Raw genomic sequence first — 21,859 nt, 5'->3', positions numbered from 1 at the left:
TAGATGATGCCTGGCCTGCTGAGTTCCTCCAACATTTTCTGTGTGTTGATGGATAATCTACATGGCCAAGTTGCTCAGTTGTTTGAGTTACTGGTGCACATTCTCCCATTTTCCTAGAAAGCAAAGCTCTGCAGGCCTCTTAAAGGTCTCGTCTGAGCCCTTTCGCTTGGGGAAGCTCATCCTTTCTTATGAGTTGGAATAAGATAAGGGCCAGCCAGGGACCTAGTAATTACTGAAGGAGAGAATTGCCTAATCAGTGCTTAGAATGGAAAGTCTCAACATACAGTACCTTTCTCTCTGAGCCTGCGGGGAAATACTTGATTGTTGGATATCCTTGGACTGCAATTGATTCAACTTCATTAACAGTGGCATCCATTTTTGCTATTACAATGTTTTCATGATCCTTGTACTTCTCGCCTAGTTGTTCCCAGACAGGGGCCAATTCCTTACAATGACCACACCAGGGAGCATCTGTGAGACAAAATTAGAACAAACATCGTCAACAGCTTTGACCTCTTCATTCTACTGAATTGGTCATTATAATATTAATGAAGGAACCCAAACTGTTGTGTAGGAGTTTGATGCTTGTGAAAAAATGCATTATAGAGCAACTACATCGCCTGTTACTAATCTTACGCTTATTCCACAAGATAAACACAACTGTAACTGTTAGTTGTTTTACGGAGGATATTGTAGAACTTGTATAGAAGCCGCATACTTTTTGGTGTTGACATGCAACACAGGACATCCCAAAAAATTATAACTGGATTGCTCTAAGTCCTCCATTCATTGCCAAAGTCCCTGTAATTTTTCCATCAGCTTTCTGTTGGTATTGGTTACTATGAAGGTACATTCCCCCCATTTTTGATGGGAGAAAGTTTCGAAATTCTAAGATTTATGTGATTATAGGACTCTTCCAGTTTTCTGTGTTTTCTTTCTTGTTGCTGATTCGTGGGTTGACGTCTTAGGTGGGTGATATGTTTGTTTTTGTGCAAGAGAGTGGTTGGGGATATACTTGTTGGTTTTTCTGTGTGGACAATCTGTTAGTTTTTGTGTGTGAGAAAAGGGGTTGAGGGTCTGATGTTATTATCACCTTTTTATTGCGAGAGAGGGGATTGGGGGTTTGTTTCATGCAAGGAGGGGTGTTGATGTCTTCTTTTTCACCGACTCCCATGGTTTTTTCTGTGTTGCATGGTTATCTGGAGAAGACAAATATCAGAGTTGTATTGTACATGAACAAGAGAATATTTGCAGATGCTGAAAATCAAAGTAATACACACAAAATGCTGGAGGAACTCAGCAGAACATGCAGCATCTATGGAAAAGAGTAAACAGTTGACATTTTGGGCCGAAACCCTTCATCGGGACTATTGTACCTGCATACTTGGACAATAAAATGAACCTTTGAGCTTTTGTTTAGGACCGTCTGTCTGAGGTCTAGGTGCTCTTCATGGATCAGTTCATTTTGCATTGAAGCCTCAAGAATGTTTGAACCCATGGAACACAGGAGTTAAGCTCAGATATAAGAGCAATATAGGTGGATTTGACCATGGGAAGCAGGCCAGATCAAATGCAATTCAGTCCATTAGATGGCAACAATTAAGGAAAAATGAAGATCAAAGGAAATAATTAATCTCTTCAATGGGTTGTGGAAATACTGAAAGACATTCCAAGCAAAAGACAAGTAGCATGAGACAAAAGGCAACTAAAAAATTCATAAAAAAGTAAAGGTAGAATACAAAAGTAAACTAGCCAATAATATTAAAGAGGATATCAAAAGTTTCTTCAGATGCATAAAGTGTAAAAGACAGGTGAGCATAGATTATCACACCTCTGGAAAATAATGCTAGAGAAATAGTCATGGGGGGACAAGGAAATGGCAGACAAACTGAGTAAGTATTTTGCATCAGTCTTCACTGTGGAAGCCACAAGCAGTATGGTTGAAATTCCAGGTGTCAGGGCTTATGAAGTATGTTAAGTTACCATTACGAGAGAGAAGGTTTTTGGGAAACCGAAAGGTCAGAAGGTAGATAAGTCACCTGGATCAGATGGTATCCACCCCAGGGTTCTGAAAGAGGTGCCTGAAGAGCTTGTGGAGGCATTAGTAATGATCTTTCAAGAATTGCTAGATTCTGGAATGGTTTCGGAAGACTGGAAAATTACAAATGTCACTCACTCTTCACTTCACTCCAGTCAATTATTAAGGATGAGGTCTCGGGGTACTTGGAGGCACATAATAAAATAGGGCATAGTCAGTGTGTTTTCCTCAAGGGAAAATCTTGCCTTTTGGAATTCTTTGAAGAAATAACAACCAGGCTAGAGAAAGGAGAATTGGTTGACATGGTGTACCTGGATTTTCAGAATGCCTTTGACAAGGTGCCACCCATAAGGCTGCTTAACAAGCTACAAACTCATGGTATTACAGGAAAGATTCAAGCATGGATTCAAACAGTGGATAACTGGCAGGAGGCAAAGAATGTGAATAAAGGTTGCCTACCGGTGACTAGTGGTGTTCCACAGGGCTCTTTTTTTGGGACCAATTCTTTTTACGTTATATGTCAATGATTTGGATGATGGAATTGATGGCTTTGTTGCAAAGTTTGAAAACAATATGAAGAAGGGTGGAGAGGCAGGTAGTTTTGAGGAAGAAGAGAAATTACAGAAGGACCCTAGGCAGGTTAGGGAAATGGGCAAAGTAGTGGTAGAATAGAATATAGTGTCAAAAGGTGTATTGTCACGCATTTGCGAGAGGAAATGGAAGGGTTGACTATTTTCTAAATGGACAGAAAATACAAAAAACTAAGGTGCAAAGGGACTTAAGAGTCCTTGTGCAGAATTCCTTAAATGTTAATTTGCAGGTTGAGTCTGTGGTGAGGAAGGATTAATGTGATGTTACCATTCATTTCAAGAGGACTGGATTATAAAAGCAAAGGTGTAATGTTGAGACTTTATAAGGCATGGTGATGCCATACTTGGTGTATTTTGAGCCGTTTTGGGCCTCATATCTAAGAAAGGATGTGCTGAGACTGGAGAGGGTTCAAAGGAGATTCATGAAAATAATTTCAGGATTGAAGGGCTTGTCATATGATGAGCGTTTGATGGCTCTGGGCATATATCCACTAGAATTCAGAAAAATGAGGGGTGATCTCATTGAAACCTATCGACTAGTGAAAGGCCTTGATACAATGGATGTGGAGAGGATGTTTCCTGTGGTGGGAGAGTCTAGGACCAGAAGACACAACCTCAGAATAGAAGGGTGTCCTTTTAGAATGGAGATGACATGGAATTTATTTAGCCAGAGGGTGGTCAATCGGTGGAATTCTTTGTCACAGGCAGCTGTGGACACCAAGTCTTTATGTATAACCAGAAGATCACAGGTTGTATGGATTGGTGATAACATATCCTTCTCGCTGACAATCAACACTGACGCACCTCCGGGGTGTGTGCTTAGCCCACTGGTTTACTCTCTATACACACATGACTGTGTGTCTAGGCATAACTCAAATACCATCTATAAATTTGCTGACGATACAACCATTGTTGGTAGAATCTCAGATGCTGACAAGAGGACATACAGGAGTGAGATATGCCAACTAGTGGAGTGATGTTGCAGCAACAACCTGGCACTCAACATCAGTAAGACGAAAGAGCTGATTGTGGACTTCAGGAAGGGTAAGACAAAGGAACACATACCAATCCTCATAGAGAGATCAGAAGTGGAGAGAGTGAGCAGCTTCAAGTTCCTGGGTGTCAAGATCTCTGAGGATCTAACCTGGTCCTAACATATCAATTAGTTATAAAGAAGGCAAGACAGCGGCTATATCTTATTCAGAGTTTGAAAAGATTTGGCATGTCAACAAATACACTCAAAAACTTCCATAGTTGTACCATGGAGAGCATTCTGACAGGCTGTATCACTGTCTGGTATGGAGAGGCTACTGCACAGGACTTTAAGAAGCTGCAGAAGTTTGTAAATCTAGTCAGCTCCATCTTGGGCACTAGTCCACAAAGTAACCAGGATATCTTTTGGGAGCAGTGTCTCAGAAAGGCAGCATCCATTATTAAGGACCTCCAGCACCAAGGGCATGCCCTTTTCTCACTGTTACCATCCGGTAGGAGGTACAGAAGCCTGAAGGCACACGCTCAGCGATTCAGGAACAGCTTCTTCCCCTGTTCCATTTGATTCCTAAATGGACTTTGAAGCTTTGGACACTACCTCACCTTTTTTTTAATATACTGTATCTGTTTTTGCACCTTTTTAAATCTATTCAATATATGTATTTGATTTACTTGTTTATTTATTATTACTTTTATTTTATTTATTTATTTTTTTCTCTCTGCCAGATTATGTATTGTATTGAACTACTGCTGCTAAGTTAACAAATTTCAAGTCACATGCCGGTGATAATAAACCTGATTCTGATTCTGATATTAAAGGCAGACTATGATAGATTCTTGATTGGTCAAGGCATGAAGGGATATGGGGAGAAGGCATGAGATTGGGGCCGAGAAGAAAATTGGATCAGTCATAATGAAATGGCAGAGCAGACTCGATGGGCCAAATAGACTAATTCTGTTCCTATATCTTATGGTCTAAAACAAAATACTAACATGAATCTGCAGGCATGTTATTTAGAAGCTGAACTCCTGGTCCTGTATTATTACTGAAGTTCAGGTGAATGTCACTTCATAATGCCATCACTGAGACAGAATGAAAGGTTCTCATATCGCATAATGGCTGCAATAATTTGTGGATTTATCACTAGTTATGCCACTTTTGTAATCCCAAAGGGCAATCTGTCCTTAGATTTCTTAGAGCACCACCAAACAGGCTCAAGGATGACTTGAGCCATTCTTGTGTTTGCCTGCTTATGATAGCTGAGATCTTACTTTGTCTGATCAATCAGGTTATGCCACACATTCATTATATTTGCACAATGGTTCAATTAAATTTCTTTGTCTTGAATTAAACACAAGAAATTTAATTGGGATGTTGCTGAAACATAGAAAACCTACAGCCCAATACAGGCCCTTCAGCCCACAAAGCTGTGCTGAACATGTACTTACTTAGAAATTTTACCTAGGGTTACCAATAGTCCTCTATTTTTCTGAGCTCCATGTACCTGTCCAAGAATCTCTTAAAAGACCCAATCGTATCTGCCTCCACCACCGTCGCGGGCAGTCCATTCTATGCACTCACCACTCTCTGCGTAAAAAAACTTACCCCTGACATCTCCTCTGTACCTACATCCAAACACCTTAAAACTCTGCCCTCTCGTGCTAGCCATTTCATGTCTGGGAAAAAGCCACTGACTATCCACAAGATCAATGCCTCTCATCATCTTATACACCTCTATCAGGTCACCTCTCATCCTCCGTCGCTCCAAGGAAAAAAGGCCGAGTTCATTCAACCTATTCTCATAAGGCATGCTCCCCGATCCAGGCAACATCCTTGTAAATCTCCTCTGCACCCTTTCTATAGTTTCCACATCCTTCCTATAGTGAGGTGACTAGAACTAAGCACAGTACTCGGTTGTGGCGAGGGTCCTATATAGCTGCAATATTACCTCTTGGCTCTTAAACTCAACACCATGACTGATGAAGGCCAATGCATTGTATGTTTTCTTAACCACCAGTTAACCCGTGCAGCAGCTTTGAATGTCCTGTGGACTCAGACCCCAAGATCCCTCTGATCTCCACACTGCCAAGAGTCTTACCATTAATACTATAGTCTGCCATCATTTTTGACCTACCAAAGTGAACCAGCTCACACTTATCTAGGTTGAACTCCATCTGCCACTTCTCAGCCCAGTTTTGCATCCTACCAATGTCCTGCTGTAACCTCTGACATCCCTCTATACTATCCACAATACCTCCAATCTTTGTGTCATCAGCAAATTTACTAATCCATCCCTTCACTTCCTCATCCAGGTCATTTATAAAAATCACAAAGAGTAGGGGTCCCAGAATAGGTCCCTGAGGCACACCACTGGTCTTCGACCTCCATGCAGAATATATCCCGTCTACAACCACTCTTTGCCTTCTGTGGGCAAGCCAGTTCTGGATCCACAGAGCAATGTCCCCTTGGATCCCATGCCTCCTTACTTTCTCAATAAGCCTTGCATGGAGTACCTTGTCAAATGTCTTGCTGAAAACCATATACACTACATCTACTGCTCTACCTTCATCAATGTGCTTAGTCACAACCTCAAAAAATTCAGTCAGGGTCGTACGGCACGACCTGCCTTTCACGAAGCCATGCTGACTATTCCTAATAATATGATGCCTCTCCAATTGTTCATAACTCCTGCCTCTCAGGATCTTCTCCATCAACTTACCAAGCACTGAAGTAAGACTCACTAGTCTATAATTTCCTGGGCTATCTCTACTCTCTTTCTTGAATAATGGAACAATATCCGCAACCCTCCAATCCTCTGGAACCTTCCCGTCCCCATTGATGATGCAAAGATCATCACCAGAGGCTTAGCAATCTCCTCCCTCGCCTCCCACAGTAGCCTGGGGTACATCTCGTCTGGTCCCGGTGACTTACCCAACTTGATGCTTTCCAAAAGTTCCAGCACATCCTCTTTCTTAATATCTACATGCTCAAGCTTTTCAGTCCACTGTAAGTCATCCCTACAATCTCCAAGTATAACCTGAGGTGATAATAGTATAGGTGTTCACCAGATCTGGTGGTTCAGTCCTTCTAGTGAACCTTTGCCTCTCATACTTCACTGATCTAAAGTAACGTGTGTGCAGGTTTGTCTGCAGATGTAGTTGTCTTGAGGACCAGCAGATGGCCACGCTACCCTCTGGTACAGCCAAGTCTATTGGTTAAATGTTCTTTATTTTGTAAACCCTGACATGCTGAATTCCCAGCAGATCAGCCATTAAGGGGTAGTTTAGGGCTGATAAGAGATGAGAGATGGTCATGGAGAGTCAGGAGGATCTAGTGCCAACTCAAAACAAGATGAAAATAGTCTAGGAGATAACACCTATTGAACTAAATAAATTTTCCCATTATTTTTTCTATCCCTAACAACCTTGGTTACCCAGTTAAAAGGAATTCTATTATCACCAATAATAATAAATATTTAAGAAATCATGTAAAGGGCATCACCATAAGTATTTCAACTTTTAAAAGAGTCTTCCAGCTGCCTCAGACAGGAACTTCCTATTTCCATTTTAAAAGACGAAGGTCTGTTGCAAAACAGATCAAGACAAATTTTTTAACTCTTCCACTATTGTTTCTATGCTTTACATTCACTGGGCAAGTAAAACCATCCACATGAACTGGATGGGATGCATGCCCAAGGCAGGGTGTGCCCCAGAAGAATATGGAAGCATTGGTTCTCCCACACTGCTCACACTCAGTAATCTGGAGGAGTTCTGGGCAGGTGCTACACTATGACTTCGGCTTTCATTCCTGGAGCTGGTAAGATCAGTGCTTCTTGTTAATGGATAAGTGACTTGGAAAAAAATAATGATTTTGAGCCTTCAGATTAACAACCTGAGAACAGTTACGAATCAACCCCATAGTGAAGTTCATCAGGCCAGATTTGGAAGGGTCAGTTCCTTTCCTAAGAGGCAGTATGGGAAACTGATGGGTTTATGCAACAATCCTGGAGTTTCATGGTCAAATTTCTTTGACCAGAAACATTAACTCTATTCCACTTCCCACAAACACAGTTGAACCTGCCAAGTACTTTTAGCTATTTTCTGTTTTTAGTTTAATTTTATGGTCACCATTACCGATACCAGTTTTACATCAGGGTTATTTCAAATAATTCAGTACTAATTATGCACAATCCTAGGTGGGATTTCAGCTTGTGTTTCCAAGTTCACTTTTGAAAGTTACTCATGTGATCATACCACTTTCAAAGCTTTGCACACCCCAGCCATAGAGTCATAGATTGTTAACCACTGTGTGTTGGTGAAGGGGTTAGAAGCTTAAAGCGGTGGATTATTGAAAATTAAACCTTTTTTCATAACTATATTTTGATTTATTTTTTCATGTTTTTATTTATCTTAAAATTCAAGGACTAGGGAAAGTTATCTTCAAATAAATTTCTAGGAGCAGCTTGTCCTTTGAACACGGCATGGCTGAACAATCCACATCAGTGCTAATGTGTAGTGATTTAATATTTAACATAATATTATCTCATAATACAATACATAAAATGCTTTTATCTAATAATTTTAGCTTTACATTTGTTGAAACTAGGTTGTGTACACATATCGCTATCACACGTAATCATGGGAGAACCTAAATTAGAAAAACATTTATGAATTTCAGTAAAGGCACATGATGGAGTGCGGATGAGGAGTAAAACAGAATAACTCTACACCGTAGTTTGGATAAACTGAAGGCAAAATTATCTAAAAATTTATAGATCAATTGTGTTTATTTGAATATACAGAATTCAACGTCTGAAATATATGTTCAAGTATTGGATTAATACTTACAGAACTCAACAAACACATTCTTCGTCTCATCAAAAGCAATGTTTTCAAAATTCTTCCCAACCAAAATTTTAACAGGATTCTTGTCCCAGTCTTCTGGTATGTCTTTACTCTTTAAAAAAGGCTTTAAATGATTTGAAGAAACTTTGATTATAGTGGATAGAATGGGAATATATTGTAAACAATTTAAAATTAAGATCAGTGATTGCCTAGAAAGTTAAAACACTGCCGATGCATAAATCTGGAGCAGAAAACAAACCGGGATTCCTTTGCCTCTACAGAAGCTACTTGATCCAATGAGTTCCTCCATTAGTTTGTTTTTTGCATGCTGTTGACCACCTGACTAACTCTGAGTGTGGAAATGGAGGTGATATCAGGGATGGCAGCTCTATTTTAGAAACAAGGCCACCCTAACCTCAGTGGCAGATGAAGCACATTCTTGTGCATATTCAGAGACTCATTCAGGGAAGCATATGAGAGTGTAGGCCTTATGATCAACATGGTCTCCTGGACAGCAGTGGCCCCTGCTCTCTTACATGTTTCTAAAACTTGAAGTATCAATGGAAGGCACCTTGGAAAGAGTTTGGAGAGATGGCACCAATGTTATCTCTACAAATCTTCCAGTTCCACTAGCGGGGTAAGTGAACCAGTATCAGTGACTTCCACTAGGACACCACCACCGTTGTTAAGGTCTTACCTATGCTGTAGGCTCCACTGGAGACGTCTATCATCCACTATCATTCACATCTCAAACAAACACTCTATTCTGAGCTCTGTCACCAGGAATTGATTACAGTAAGCAGAAGAAAAGATTCAAAAATGTCTCTCAAAGCCTGCTTGAAAAAAATGCTCGGCCCGACTGATTCCTATGAATCCCCGGGTCGGGACTGCTCAAAATGGGGAAGGAACTTTCAGGATAGCACTGAGAACCTTAAGTCCATGAACTGAAAGCACACGGAAACTCAGTGTAAATGACAAAAGTAGTACACACCCCTCGATCTACCCAGACTCTAATTCCATTGGGCATCTCTTGTCCGTTCTCTGATACAGCCAGCAAATCCTAAATGGGCCTCATTAGTGACATCAAATCCCACAGAATCAGAGGAGAATCAAGATGTCCACAATCCTGAGGGATTACCTAGAAATAAGATCAGGAACATCAAATTACGTGTGGATGTTTCTTTGTTGAAATTGGTTTGCTAGGGCCAATGTATTTGTATTAACTTAAATTTAAAAACATAATCAAATTTCACTTACTTTTGCATCCTTAGCAAGGCTCACAAAGGGTGGTGAATCTCTGGAACTTTCTAACTAAGAAGGTTGTGGAGGCCAGATCATTAAGGGCAGTAAAAGCGGAGGTAGTTATAACTATGATTGTATTGATTGGAGGGGTAGGTTTGAGGGGCCAAATGGCCTTATATTTTCTTCTGTTCTTATGTTGTGCATAATACACTCTAGAAATTCAGCATTTTACCTATGATGTTAATGCTTCAATATATTGAAGGGTCTAAATATCATAACCTGTGGCTATGACTATTTAATCTGCTTTTCTTTCTCTTTGTACTTACTTTAAAAGGAGCGCTTAGAACATTATGTAACTGAGCATTGAAAGATGCTCAGTTTTTGCATCGTTCAGTGACATGGTAAAATCTGACCTTTTGTGTGCTGTGATTGATTTCATACTTCAGATCTTATTCACAGTACAAGAAATGAATAGTACTCAGGATAAGACTTTCAAATCAAGACTATATAAAGTAGGGATAATGTAAAGAGTTAACATCTTACAATAATTTGTAAGCTCCTCTCTTAAAAATCTAACAAGGGCAAAATTCTATTAGAAATTAGGGTGTACCTCAAGATTTCCATTAAGGCCCTTCTGACAGAAGCTTTTCACGTTATCTGTGCTAATTTCATCAAATGGAAACTTGTATTTCTTAGTAGTGGTGATGTTGATTAAACGAATTTTTGGTGCATCTTCTTTCTTTACAGAGAAGTAGTCCAGCACATGATCGTTGTCGTCGTTAATATCAATATAAACAAAAAGAATCTGAAAAATATCGAAATAACTGGGTTTGAGGCTAATCTGTAAACGGTGGTTTGTATCATATATTACCTACTAAAATCTGATAACTTAGGAAAGATCGTCTGTCTTATTGTCAATATAGTTACATGTATGATTTCTTTCAAAGTTGTAATTTGTTTACCAAAGGAAGACAGGAATGTTGATTGTCCAAACTAGAGATTAACTGTACTGAAAACTAAAATCATACAATCAAGACTCAGAAGAAATTCTAAAATTGAGCATAAGTTTAATGTGATAATCAAGTTCTCACCCTTACCTCTTTTAAGTTACCCAGGATACTGCAAGTATTAAATTACTGCATGTATTAAATGCTGTATGTGTGAGACAAAGACAATGAGTGTTTGTGTGTGTATGTAAATATGTGCACACACATGTTCTTTACAGAAAATGTTTCAAATTAATGAATTTCCAGTATGATGTTTTACCACAGAACTGCTTGACATTATTCGTGTAACAGTTAGTGTTTGTAACATTTTAATGTATCAACATTTCTAAAAGTATTAAAAGGGGATGTGTCAAAAGCTGAAAAGCCTGCTGCTCAAAATGGTATTATAAAACACATATTTTAAGGATCAAGTCAATAGATCTTCTAATCCCGATACAAAGTTGTCCTTTCAAACATGAGTAATTTTCTACCTTTAATCTTGCTTTTAAGAAGCTATTCAAAGTATAAGTGCTTCATAATGAAAAAGAGAAACAAAACCATTCCAATAGCTCTTTAAACACCTGTAATTGATTCACTGGGAAACAGTGGAAGGGTTTAATAGACTTGAGCTATGTATTCTATACCTTGCCTCTGAAGAAAGCCGCAGCAGCCCTAAAATTCTCCAAATGTTGATTGTGTTCTTTAATTGTCTTGTTGATGAACAACAGAATGTGGTTGTCAACTTTAGCATCAAATATTTTTGGATTACTCTGCAAATTAAAAATGAGTGGTGAAAACTAGTTGGACAGAACACTGCAATGCATAATTGTACAAATTATTTGTATTAAAACATTATTTGGTAGCAATACAGAAACCAGTGTAAAACAGATTCTTTATCCACTAGTTGACGCATATTATTGAATCATCCCTTTTTTTTCGCAGTACTACCAGATCAAAGGAAAGGCAATAATATCTTGAAAATAGCTAAACAATTTCAAGATCACTGAGGTATTTTTTCGAAGTGCTTCTGCATTGTCAATATTGAAGGAAACTCTTGCCTAGCCAGACCCTTCTTACCTTCTATGTCCCAAAATAGATTAGATCAGAGAATGATTCTTCTTCCACTCTCGAAATTTGGCTTTCCATGTAATTTATTTAGCTTCATATCTACACAAACTATTAATTCTTTCAAACTGTAAAATATTGTTCATTTTACCAAATTATATGTAAGTTAAATTTATTTTCATCTTTTCACAACTGAGTTTTAATCAATGACAACTTATTTAAGGATTTGTATTAGTATCGCTGGATAACAAAGATTTTGCTTCCTGAACACTTTAGGGTGTTTCTTATGTATTTTGGGCTGCTGATCATGAAAAGCACCATGAAATTTCCCAATCAGGCACAATTTTTTTGAAATCCCCTATATTTGTTATTTCAATTCGTCATTCAAGCCAGAATGTGATGCCCAGGAAGGCATTTTTGTTGGTCCGCAAATCAAACAGTTAATCAGACAGGCAATTTAAAGAACTTCGAGTTGGACTGTAGAAAATCACGTGGAAGGCATTGAAGGATGTCGTTGAAATTTTCTTGGCAACTACAGAGCACTAAGCTATGTGCAGCTGGTTGACAACATGTTTCAAGCATACAAAGCCATGAAGTGCAACACGTCACTAAAGATTCATTTTCTGCATTCCTCTGCAAATCTTGACACTGCCAGCGGCAATCATGGTGAAAGGTTTCACCAGGGCATCACGGTCATGGAGAATCCGTATCAGGATAAATGGAATCTATCGGTACTGGCTGATTATTGTTGGACACTTAAACAAGAAGCTTCAGACACTGAGTACAAATGAAAATCATTGACAAAACATTTTTAGCTTAGTTGGATGATTGCAAAGTGTCAGCACCATTATGCAATTAAATGCATTCTATTTAATAAAAGTTAATTTCCTGTCTCTCCAAATTTCTACACGATAAAAGTAGTCTGAAATTATATTTGTGTTCACTTTCAAGCAGTCTATCATAAACAAAAAAAAACATTGAGGAAGCAACACTTTCAGAAAAAAATTGTCCAGTGTATATAAAATTTTGGGGGAATAATTTTTTCTAAACTCTTTTCCCAATACAGACAACTTTGACTTTAAAACTCAGCTGGCTTTACTTAGGGATTATTAATTGGTTTTTCATTGAGAAATAAAATGGTAGGTTTAATTTGGACAGGTTATCATTTAAAAGTATTTTTCCCAATTTTAGAGAAACAAAAAAGAAATCCCTACAACTTCTTATCAAAAATAGCAGCCAAACTCCTTGCTTCACATTGCTAACTCAGCTTACATGTTGGATGCTTTGTATTTTTAAATAAAATCACCCGGGATAATTGGCCCTCTGCGAGGTTACCTGCGGCAAAATTTCCATAGTATAGACAGCACTTATGCACTTCCCTGCTAAGTTTACAACATTACCACAGGAGCTGCCCTGAAGAAATCTGTCAAACTGGCCCTACCCTGCCTTCTCCATTCCCCATGACATTGATTTCCAGAAAATCTGAATAAATAATTCTGAGCTTATATTTTATGAGGTTGTATTACCAGTTTTAGTAGAGCTTAACATAAAAATAGCAATTTTGGTTGATTGTATCCTGGATTTCTTGTGATCAAGCTGGTCCTCAATAATTAGACTAAAAATTAATCCAGAAAATATCTAACAAACAATGTGGGTTTTCAATTTGTCACCAAGTTCTGAGTGTAATGTTCCTTATTTTCCTTAATCCCCTGTGCAGGCTAATGTCCTCTATTGGTAACATAAATCAGTAGATGTCCTCTAATGGCACAGAAGGAGGCTATTTAGCCTATTTAATCATACTGGCTCTCAAAGCTATCACAGCTTTCACACATATCTCTATCTTACTCTCTGTCACATGCCTATCAACCTTATTCTAATACTTTGGGCACCTAGCTGCATAAGGGGTAAATTCAGGTAGCCAATTAATCTATTAAACAACAGAGTGTTAAGATTAGGGAGGCAATCAAAAACACTCAGGGCACAACCACATATTTACAGGGACAATATGCTAACTCCACACAGTAACACTCGTCTGGATCAAACCTGGGCTTATGGTGCCATGAAACAATAAGACTACCTACCACAGCACAGAACGACCTCCCTGTGGTCTATTGCCTAGAACTGGCCTCGATATTGAATGTAAAGACAAAACCATGTTATAACTTAATGGAGAAAGTTGCTCGTTTTCCAAGGACTTTCCATGAGATTTTATTCGACAATGCTTTACCATCATCTCGGCTTGGATTTGTGATGAGAGTATGTTCACTAAATCCTGTAGGTTCTCTGTCATTTGTCCTTTCACTGTTGAGTGTCCTCATTCAACTCGTGACTTATACTCCTCCACAATATAGACCTTTTATGATAAGAATTTGATCTACCAGGTTCCTGAACAATTCATTTACCAGCCTACTTAAACTGATACCTAAAGATAAAATATAACATGTACATTGAAACATTGAAATGTACAGTGAAATGCGTGGTTTGCGGCAATCACCGCCACTTTCTGAGGATGTGCTGGAGGCAGCCAGCAAGTGTTCCCATGCTTCCAATGCTAATATAATATGCCACAACTTAATAACCCCAACTCATGCACCCTTGGAATGTGGAGGAAACTGGAGCTTCTGGAGAAACTCGCGCACTCATGTGGAGAACATGCAAACTCCTTACAGACAGCAGCAGGAAATCAACCATATTTAAACTATTGGGCTACGATGACTATATTTTTCTCACTTCAGCTATTGTTTCTCCTGTCAAGTAGCTCAAGATTCAAATCCATTTATTATCAAAGAGTGTATAAATTATACAACCTTGGGGAAAAGGCAGATAGGTGGAGAGGAGTCATGGCCAGATCAGCCATGATCTCATTGAATGGCGGAGCAGCTTGACGGGCCAGTAGGCCGACTCCTGCTCCTAGTTCTTATGTTCTTGAGATTTGCTTGCTCACAGGTAGCCACAAAGAAAGAAACCCAAAAGAACCCAATTTAAACAAAAAAAGAATAAAAATAAAAATAAAATACCAACACTTGATGCACTAGAGAAAGATAAAAAAAAATACAAGTCATGCAAACAATTGAAGTAATATCAGCATTCCGAACCAAAAATTTGTAGTCTTTCTACAAAAATATAGTTGTTTAACCTGCTCTCTATCTTTGTCATTGTTTTTTATTATAGAAGACCTTCAATATTCACAATGTTTTGGTTTACTTATATAAAAAAATACATTATTCTATTTAGGAAACAAAACCATTGGCAACATACCTCTTCAGTAAATTCAGTAACAAGATGCATTTCATTAACGTGGATAAACTTAGTTAGTTCATCCTTAACCAAACCCGTCTGATTATCAATTGCAAAATCATTTCTCCGATCATCATACTAAAGGGAAAAAAAAGTCAAGTTAATTATACATTCAACAAAGAAATTCACCACTGCTCAAATACAAATACCTTTGTTCATTACAATTAAGATAAGGAGGCTGTTTCTACAATTAGAAACATCAGCAAAATTTTGCTACAAACGCCTAGGGCTCACTTTCTGTAATTGGCACAAATTAAACTATTTTTTAATTACATAAATCCAGATAATTGTCTCACAGCTTGAAAGTAAGCACACAATTAAGACTAAAAGTCAGAGCAATGGTCTAGATGGAAATCCTCAATGACACCATTTTAACTGAGAATAGGTGTGCAACTAATCACAGAGTGTGGTTAAAAACATCTGCTGTTGAATAAGCATCCGTGAGGGCTGTTTAATAGTTGACAATTCCAATTAAATACAACCAGGCTATAGCCCTGTACAGACACGAGTATAATCTTCACACATGTTGGCCACTAATAGTTCTCTTGTGGTTTTGCTTACATGAAGTTAGGACAAAGCAAATTTCTTTCAGAATACATTAATGACTCTAAGCTTGCATTTTTAAAACAGCTTTAACAATGTAAAAATGTCCCAGGAGAGTTCAAGGAAGTAATTATCAAATAAAATCTAGTATCCATTGGTTGATACAATAATCTAGAAATGCGGAGCACGGAGAACTAGGAGGGTTGTATAACTGGGGAAAGTTACATTCAGAGGGAGGTGGGAGACTATGGGAATATGATGAGAATTTTTGAAGTAGTTTAGCTATGGTGATAGGAATGTATACATCTAGAAATTATATGGTTTTCTTGATTGACATAAATGTCGAGCAGATAGAATCAATGCATTACTTAATTGTTCCTAGAACTGAACATGTCTCAGAGAAAATGATCTGCCTTTTAACTAACTTAATTCATTTATTTACATCTTGCCTCTTCTGCTTCCTTAAATTCGCTTCTATTCTGCGCTCTCTGACTCTTATTACTCTCTGTCCTCATGTGTTTAATTTCCTTCTTCACTCAATGTCAGCAAATGCAAGGAGATAATTATTGACCTCAGGAAGAGGAAACCGGAAGTCCATCAGCCAGTCCTCATTGGGGATCAGAGGTGGAGAGGGTCAGTAACATTAAATTCCTCAGTGTTGACATTTCAGGGGATCTGTCCTGGGTCCAACATAAATGCAATTACAAAGAAAGCACAGCAGTGCCTCTACTTCCTTAGAAGTTAACAAAGATTTGGCATGACCTCTAAAACTTCGTCAAACTTCCATAGATGTGGGATGGAAAGTATACTGACTGGCTGCAACATGACCTGGTTTGGAAACACCAAAGCCCTTGAATGGAAAACCAACAAAAAGTAGTGGGTCCAGCCCAGTCCATCAAGGGTAAAGCACTCCCCACCATTGAGCACATCTACATGGAGCACTGTTGCAGGAAAGTGGCATCCATCATCAAGGACCCCCACCACCCAGGCCATGTTCTCACCTCGCTGATGCCATCAGGAAGAAGGTACAGGAGCCTCAGGACTCACACCACCAGGTTCAGGAATAGTTATTACCCTCAACCATCAGGCTCTTGAACCAGAGGGGATAACTTCACTCAGTTTCACTCACCCCATCACTGAACTGTTCCTACAATCTATGGACTCTTCATCTCATGTTCTCAATATTTATTGCTTGTTTATTTATTTTATTTTTCTTTTGAATTTGCACAGTTTGTTGTCTTCTGCACATGGTTTGTTTGTCCATCCTGTTGTGGTCTTTCATTGATACTATTATGTTTCTTGGATTTACTGAGTGTGACTTCAAGAAAACAAATCTCAGAGTTGTATGTGGTAACATAGATGTAATTTGATAATAAATTTTCTTTGAACTTGATCTTCAGTGAAGAGCAGCCAGAGGTATGCTATGGTTTGCTAGGGATAAGAGCCAACTTGATGTGTAGACTGCCTCTAAGGTCAGGTCCTCCTCCGTTACTCACACATCTCCCCAGCCATCACTACTATAAAACTTCTCTTTCCCATCGACATACATGTTCAACCCATGTACCTTGCATTCCCATTCTATTTATCCCTTACCTTTAACTCTCCATCCACATCTGTCTACCTTAAGTAACCTTCCTCTATGACATGAACTCACTCAGCCTCAAACTGTTGTCCTCTTCACTCTTTCTTCAACCAATTTCCCTACACTTAATTTCTATCAATTATGCTCTAAGCAATTGGATTTACTTTCAAAATTCCCCCCCCCCAATTATATGCTCTTAAAACAGATTGAATTTGAAAGAAGATACTGTCCAGTTATGTATCACTATTTCTTCCCTTTAATACATTGCCACAGCAATGAATACAATCATGTTATCCAGCCTTCAGAACCTGACAAAGGGTCTATAACTTAAAATTAACTCTGTTCTCCTTTTCATAGATGCTTCCCGATCTGCTCTCTTTCCAGCATTAATTGTTTATATCTCATCTTCTCACCTTTTTATTAGCTGAATAGACTTCCTAAAACAAAGAAAAAACTTCCTAAAATATATAAATTTTATGTTATAAAATATGGGAGTTAGTGTGGAGAATTAATTCATGGAATTCTTAAAAGATGGTGCCTAGCTCTGTATGTTGAAAAGAGGAAACAGGATATTTTGGATCTAGTACTATGTGAAGGTAAAGGAATAGTTGATCATCTGGTAAATAAGATATTTAGTGATTAATGATCATAATATGAAGGAATATCATATAGAAATAGGGTATGATTTAGGTTAATTTGAAACCAGGGCCTTGGACTTGAATAAAGAACACCTCAGTTCAGTTGGTAAGGGTAACCCTGTATATCTCCCAGTCTCTCTCCATTCTGACACTGCCCTCATGAAGGGCCGTGGCCTGAAACGTCAACTGCTGTGAGAGAGAGAGAGAGAGAGAGAGAGGAGAGAGAGAGAGAGAGAGAGAGAGAGAGAGAGAGAGAGAGGAGAGAGAGAGAGAGAGGAGAGAGAGAGAGACAGAGACAGAGAGAGAGAGAGAGAGAGGAGAGAGAGAGAGAGAGAAAGAGAGAGTGATATTTCTGCCTTTGGCCACCTGCTTGTAGCAACAATTCTCAAGGTAAGCTTAAGGAACAATATCTGGTACGTTGCAGCCCTTGGCACTTCAAAATATACTTACTCTTTCAGGTAACCACTCTTCATTCTCACTTGATGGATGTGGCTGCTCCTTTCTATTTCAGTTTCTTTCTTTTTTATCTTCCATCTCTAAACTGATTTTTAATGGAATTGTTGCCTTGAAAAAAATTGGTCTTCTGTCTTTCTCTCTGTAACTTAAAACACACTCTTCTACGTCTGACAAAAGTTCCCTGATCTGAAACACCAGTACAGTTTCTCTTTGTGAATTCTGCTTGATCTGTTCATTGCTGCCAACATTTTCAGTTTTCATGTCAGAGTTCCAGTATCTGTATTTATTTTTGTTTTAATATGATGCAGGTTCAAAGGGCAGATTTCACAGCTGGAATAGTTGAGGAAGTCAGCATTGCTGCTGAGCCCAGTAAGAACATGATCAGACCAGCACTGATGTGCCAGGATTTAGCTGAAGCAGAAGACAATCAACACTCAGGATTTCCGAGTTTCTCCATAGCGGAGTGGGTAAAAGCTGCCAGATAAAGTTCAAAGTTCAAAGTAAAATTTATTATCAGAGTGCAGACGCGCCACCACATACAACCCTCAGATTTTTTTTCCTGTGGGAATTCTTATCAAATTTATGGGACAGTGGGGTAGAGAGAACAGCAGGAATTAATGAAGTTCTTTTGATGATTATATTCAAAGTTTCATGTTTTCTGTAGAATGGGCCTATTGGATCCTAGTGCTTTTGCAATCCAAAGGTTCTTAGGAAGTCAAGAAAGAAGCATAAAACTTGTCGCTTATGATCATTTATTGAGTGTTACAAAAAGAACGAACAAGCTGAAACATAAACAGAACAAAGAGAAGACCAGAGTAAAAAGTAGTCGTGATCGTCTCATACTCAACTTGGAGATAACAGCAAATTCCAGTGATGACAATTAACCTATGAAATAGCTGGATTCAAGTGTCACAACACCTGCTACTAAAAACTAAGATGACAAATATAAATGCAATTGTACCATAATTACTGGAAAATTCACTGAACAATTACATATACAGTATATAGGTGATTATATAAAAAATATAAAAATACAAGCAAGAACAGGGAAATTAAACTACAAGGGGGAGGGGGAGCTGGGGGGCTTGGGGGTTCTAACATTTAACTGTCATTCATTCTTTGGGGCGCTCCTCTGTTTTCATGGATGTTTGCGAAGAAAAAGAATTTCAGGATATATATTGTATACATTTCTCTGACATTAAATGTACCTACTGAAACTATTGAAGGCAAATACAAGAAAAATATTAATTCTACGTCCCAATCCAACAGGCCTGAAATGCAGCCCTGAAATGCAGCCCAGGTTCCAATTTCCTTCTCCTTCACTCTTTCCACCCTCTTCGTCCCCTGTAACCTGCAAAAGACTGAACTCACACTGCTGGGAATAGAAGGTGAATGTAACTAATTCTATGATTGAATGAAAGTTGTTGCATAAACATTAAATTTAGATTAAGAATTGATAATTTTTTTTTCAATATATGCATTTTTAGGCCAAAACCAGCAAAACAAGTTAGCCCAACCAAGGAATCTCTATATAAGAATGCATAATTCACTATAAATTGATCTTTAAACAATCATTAGGGTGATTTCACCATTTTGTGCATTAAAATGTGCAATTCCAGCAGGAACAATTGCAGACATTGCAGTTACTGCCTCATTGCTATTAAGACATTTTGGAAACATCAGAACCTGAAAGGGAAGCAACTCCACGATAGCTGCAATAGCTTTAGGTAAAGGCCGTCGGGGGAGGAGGAAAAATGGTGGAATAAGTGGAGGGGGAGGTCATTTGTATTCAGTATACATGGTTCAAACCCTGCATCCCCTCTTCCCACATATATCATTATTGATCATTCAGCATTAAGGGGTAGTGCACAGGCAGAGACAATAGAGGCATTCAAAGGTCTCAGGCACATGAATATGCAAAGAACGGAGGAGGCCATGTGCGTGCTGAAGGAATTAGTTTAATTAGGCGTGAATAGCTTAATTAATTTGGCACAACGGAGAAGGCTGAAGAGCTGTTCCTGTACTGTACTGATTTCTCGGATCCTCTCCCATATGGCAACAAGTCGGTAAAAATGACAACATGCTTGCATACTGTGATCAACATTAAACACAATGAGATCCAGTGATGGTTTTATCAATATAAGGAAAACCTACTAAATCAGGCAATGCCTTAATAGTGACTCACAAGAGACTGCAGAGACTGGAATCTGGAGCAACACACAAAATGCTGAAGGAACTGTGTAGGTCAGGCAACATCTGTGAAACCCTAAACATCGACTATCCATTTCTCTCCGTAAAGGCTGAGTTCCTTCATCAGCTTTTGTGTATAGTTTAATATTTTCAGCTTGTTGACTTCTGCATGAATTTTCTTTGTTTTAGCAAGAACTAAAATCAGTTATGACTCCGGAGCTCATGCAAATCAGAATAATCAATTCAGACCATGTCCAAAATGATATTTTTGTACATTTTATGCCTAAAAAAATCATAAATAGGTTCAATTTCTCAGCCCATACATATACATTAAATATATAAATAATTCCATTTTGAATTAATTGCTAAATATTTGTGCATTAAGGTGTAAGTGGCATGACTGATTCAGAGGCCGTGAGCACAATTAGAGTTAGATGTTAGTAAAATGAATGGTTCATACGCCTAATTGTGGGATTATACACTGTGACAGAAAAGGTAGAGGCCAATGTATGAGTATTAAAACCCACAGAACTTGCATTTTTCCTGGAAGTGCAGACGGCAAGTATCAGATTTCCATTCCAGTAGGAAGCAAAGAGGTGATGGAGAGACACTAGCAGTTAGCAGGAGATGGGAGCATACAGTATGTGTGGGCCCAGGACAGAGGTCAGTGATTGTCAGAGTGGGGAAAGTGTTAGATGCGATCCATGGTGGAGTCTGCTGGTGCTGCTGGGAAGGGGTATTCATGTCTGATTGTGAGATTAAGCAGAATCACCAGCACAGGCCATCAGTGCTGCCCCAACTATTGCTTGGTCTTCACTTGCTAAAGTTGACTGATGACAAGAGGACAAACATCAGCTGTTCCCAGCAGCAGCCACAACACAACACCATCAATAGCATGCATAAAATGCTTTTTAAGCATTCAGAATAGAAGTTGTCCCTTAGCTCCCAATCACACTATTGCTCCTCATTTGCCCCCAGAAACAAAAACACCCATTAAATTGCCAAAACTGGGCAATATTTCTTTCTTGCAACTAGGAAGTATTTTCCGAAATTTATCCTACAGTTCAGGTCAGGTCTTTACGAGAACTGTTTAAAAATGTCAAGGCTCAGCTTGTCAATTGCCATAAGATAGTCCAAGTGAAATAAGAAAACTTCACAGAACTTACCATTTTGAACATTACTATGGTACTCTTCGAAATTCCATACTTCTCAAAAGCCTCTGCATTATTGGTGATAGCAAATGGTATTTCCACAACATCATTGGCTATGTCAGAAAATGTTTTCACATCGTCATTTTCAAGGTCCTCAATAAAGAAATGTAAAATCAGCGGTATAGGTTTCTTCCGGTATAACAAAGGATAATGTCAAGAAAATAATTAAAAGTGTATTTTGCAAGT

At 38.6% G+C, this 21,859-nt stretch overlaps 1 protein-coding gene across 1 annotated transcript in view; it reads right to left on the bottom strand.

The window, feature by feature from the left end:
• Window positions 1-21,859, bottom strand: part of LOC134352276 (protein disulfide-isomerase-like) — a 36,394-nt gene that overhangs the window by 1,354 nt on the left and 13,181 nt on the right. The window contains exons 4-9 of the mRNA XM_063059566.1: window positions 21,629-21,766; window positions 15,015-15,131; window positions 11,336-11,461; window positions 10,316-10,510; window positions 8,467-8,587; window positions 290-471 (exon numbers count right to left, since the gene is read on the bottom strand). Of these exons, the coding sequence (XP_062915636.1) occupies window positions 290-471; window positions 8,467-8,587; window positions 10,316-10,510; window positions 11,336-11,461; window positions 15,015-15,131; window positions 21,629-21,766 (879 nt within the window). The remainder of the gene's footprint in view (window positions 1-289; window positions 472-8,466; window positions 8,588-10,315; window positions 10,511-11,335; window positions 11,462-15,014; window positions 15,132-21,628; window positions 21,767-21,859) is intronic.

This window comes from Mobula hypostoma, chromosome 9 (assembly GCF_963921235.1).
Source record: "Mobula hypostoma chromosome 9, sMobHyp1.1, whole genome shotgun sequence".
NCBI classification, from domain to species: domain Eukaryota; kingdom Metazoa; phylum Chordata; class Chondrichthyes; order Myliobatiformes; family Myliobatidae; genus Mobula; species Mobula hypostoma.
Note: the sequence above shows the minus strand (reverse complement) of the source record. Positions and strands in the feature narration are given on the sequence as shown.